The sequence below is a fragment of the Gastrolobium bilobum genome, unplaced genomic scaffold (genome assembly GCF_033153095.1).
Source record: "Gastrolobium bilobum isolate Gb01-03AN ecotype WA unplaced genomic scaffold, APGP_CSIRO_Gbil_v1 utg96653, whole genome shotgun sequence".
In the NCBI taxonomy this organism is placed as follows: domain Eukaryota; kingdom Viridiplantae; phylum Streptophyta; class Magnoliopsida; order Fabales; family Fabaceae; genus Gastrolobium; species Gastrolobium bilobum.
In genome coordinates this window covers 60339-62607 of record NW_026899564.1, presented here as the reverse complement: position 1 = coordinate 62607, position 2269 = coordinate 60339, and the positions used below count along the sequence as shown (strand labels likewise).

Sequence of the window (2269 nt, the reverse complement as noted above, 5' to 3'; positions counted from 1 at the left end):
GCCAAAGTTTAGGGATTCTCCTATTCCAAGCGAGATCTAATCCCACGAACACTCCCCACAATTCAGCCAAGAAGGTAAGATGACACCTACTACGCTTCTTTAGTTCAGCGCATGATACCTAATATTTTTCTTAGATAGAAACATGACACGAACAGTGGTAAAATTGTTCTTTCATAACTAAGAGGTTATAGGTTTGAATTCAGGAAACAGCTTTTTTATAATTATGTAAGAGTAAAGCTGCATACAAGGATTACTTCCACCCCGCAGTCACTAGTCGAGTTTAACGAGGAGTGGTTTAGGTTTAGAAATAGAAACATAACACTTAGCTTACCTATTACTATATAGAGTCACACCGTGCAAGTTAGGAGTCTTAAGGCAAGACACCTCTAGCAAGTTACATGCAACACATAATTTTAATTAATTAACCTAAGACTTTAAAATGATTAGAAATCATCTAATTCTCTACGTATCTTATTAACTTAAACAACCTCCTTAACCTCGGTCAAAGCTAGGTTTAATTAGCCTATAAAACGGTAATTTTACATTATTTTAATATCCACATGATGATGTGAGGGATTTCATCTCAAATTTGGGATTATGAATGTCATTTGAAATTTAGTTTTAAAATTTTAAAATTGTACAAAGATAAATCAACGGTTATGATTACATAAATACCTTAAAAAATACTACGGAGAAAAACATTTGATTACCGTCTCATCATTTGAGTAACTCGCTAGTGATGCCATAAAATTCCACTAAATGACATGAATAAGAGAATCAAGAGAATAAGTATCTGAGACTGAAGTATAAACGAGATAAATGATGGGCATGATGCATATTTCACACCCAAAGAATAATTCTTATTAGTGAAACATAGAGAATATAATAAATTTTGTTGAAAATATCAAGTAAATCAGAATAGATCGTTCTCTCCTTGCTTTCTTCCCTTCTCTCCTTTAGTTTTGCCCATGGTAGTTAAAATCAGGATTTTAACTAAAATCGGAAGGATGATAAAAAATCGTAAAACGTAAAATTCTAACGTATGAAAAATCGTAAAATCGTAAAAGCGTTTGGAATTTTGGTACAATCGTTTTGATTGAAAAAAATCGTAAAATCGTAAAATCTAAGATTTAAATCAGAATTTTAACTACCATGGTTTTGCCTATTGTGTGCGCGATTATCCCAACAATAAACTTAACAAGGACAAATTACATTTTTGCCCCCTTAGCTTCATTATTCCCAACACGTGATTGAAAGCTTTCCATCGACTCATATTGCCTTAATTGGACATTCATATCAAAAGTTGTGCAAAAACAAAAATGTAAGGTAATTCATGCAGATTTAAATATTTATATATGAATTGTTTAGCCAACAAAACCACATAACCACTTAATGATGTTGGGGAAGATGGTTTGTGGCAAAAAATGCAACATTACTAAGGAACTTCATATTGTTATTTAGAGTAGAAATAGAAGGATCAACTATATTTGCCTGAGCCAAGGCCCTATCACAAGTATCAGGTCCATCACCAGCAACTTTAGCATCATAGTTTGCAGTTGATGGATCCTCAACCAACTCACCCAATGAACTTTTGAACGATTCAACCAACTCATCATAGTCAACGGTTGCACATTCTTTGATCGCTGGTGAAGGGTTTTTCTTCATCACTCCCTTAAGGTAATTCTGGCCTTCAGTGCTCTTCTTTATTGCCATCTCAAGTATGAACCTACAGAGTTCAACATAATTTTTGGCTGAAGTTATTTGAGGGTACGCTTTTAGAAGATTCAAGCAACGAGCATTGTCCTTCCCAGCATCTTTGCATACATTTTCATACAAATTTATGCCCAATGCTGGTAAAGGAGCAAAGGAAATAAAGATCAAGGAAAGGGTGAACAACAATGAGAGTTTAGAAGGATTCATCTTTTTTGTTAGTACATAATGATGCTAACTTTGGGTTCTTTATAGGCATGGGAATGAATCGTCGTGTCATCTCATTTTAATATGAAATGAACCATCACGATTTTTCATTTTAACATGAACGGTCACAATTCTAAAGCGAAAAATGAGAAGATCGATTTACTCGATTTCCTAGGAGGCACTAAGAATCCCGGCCAATCAATATTTATTTAACATTCTTTAAATGCAATTAATATCGGTCAAATGTACTTACATTGTGTATGACATTGTATCGGTCAAATGTCACTAATCAAGTGTATGATAGGTTTATCAATCATTCTGAAACTTTTGGCTCTATATTTTCCCTTTTACT

General features: G+C 33.7%; 1 protein-coding gene across 1 annotated transcript; it reads right to left on the bottom strand.

Moving 5' to 3' along the window:
- Positions 1–1389: 1389 nt before the first annotated feature.
- LOC133291567 (uncharacterized) lies at positions 1390–1920 on the bottom strand. The gene has a single exon (XM_061489843.1). It carries the CDS (start codon positions 1918–1920, stop codon positions 1390–1392), a length of 531 nt encoding a protein of 176 aa, XP_061345827.1.
- Positions 1921–2269: the final 349 nt, after the last annotated feature.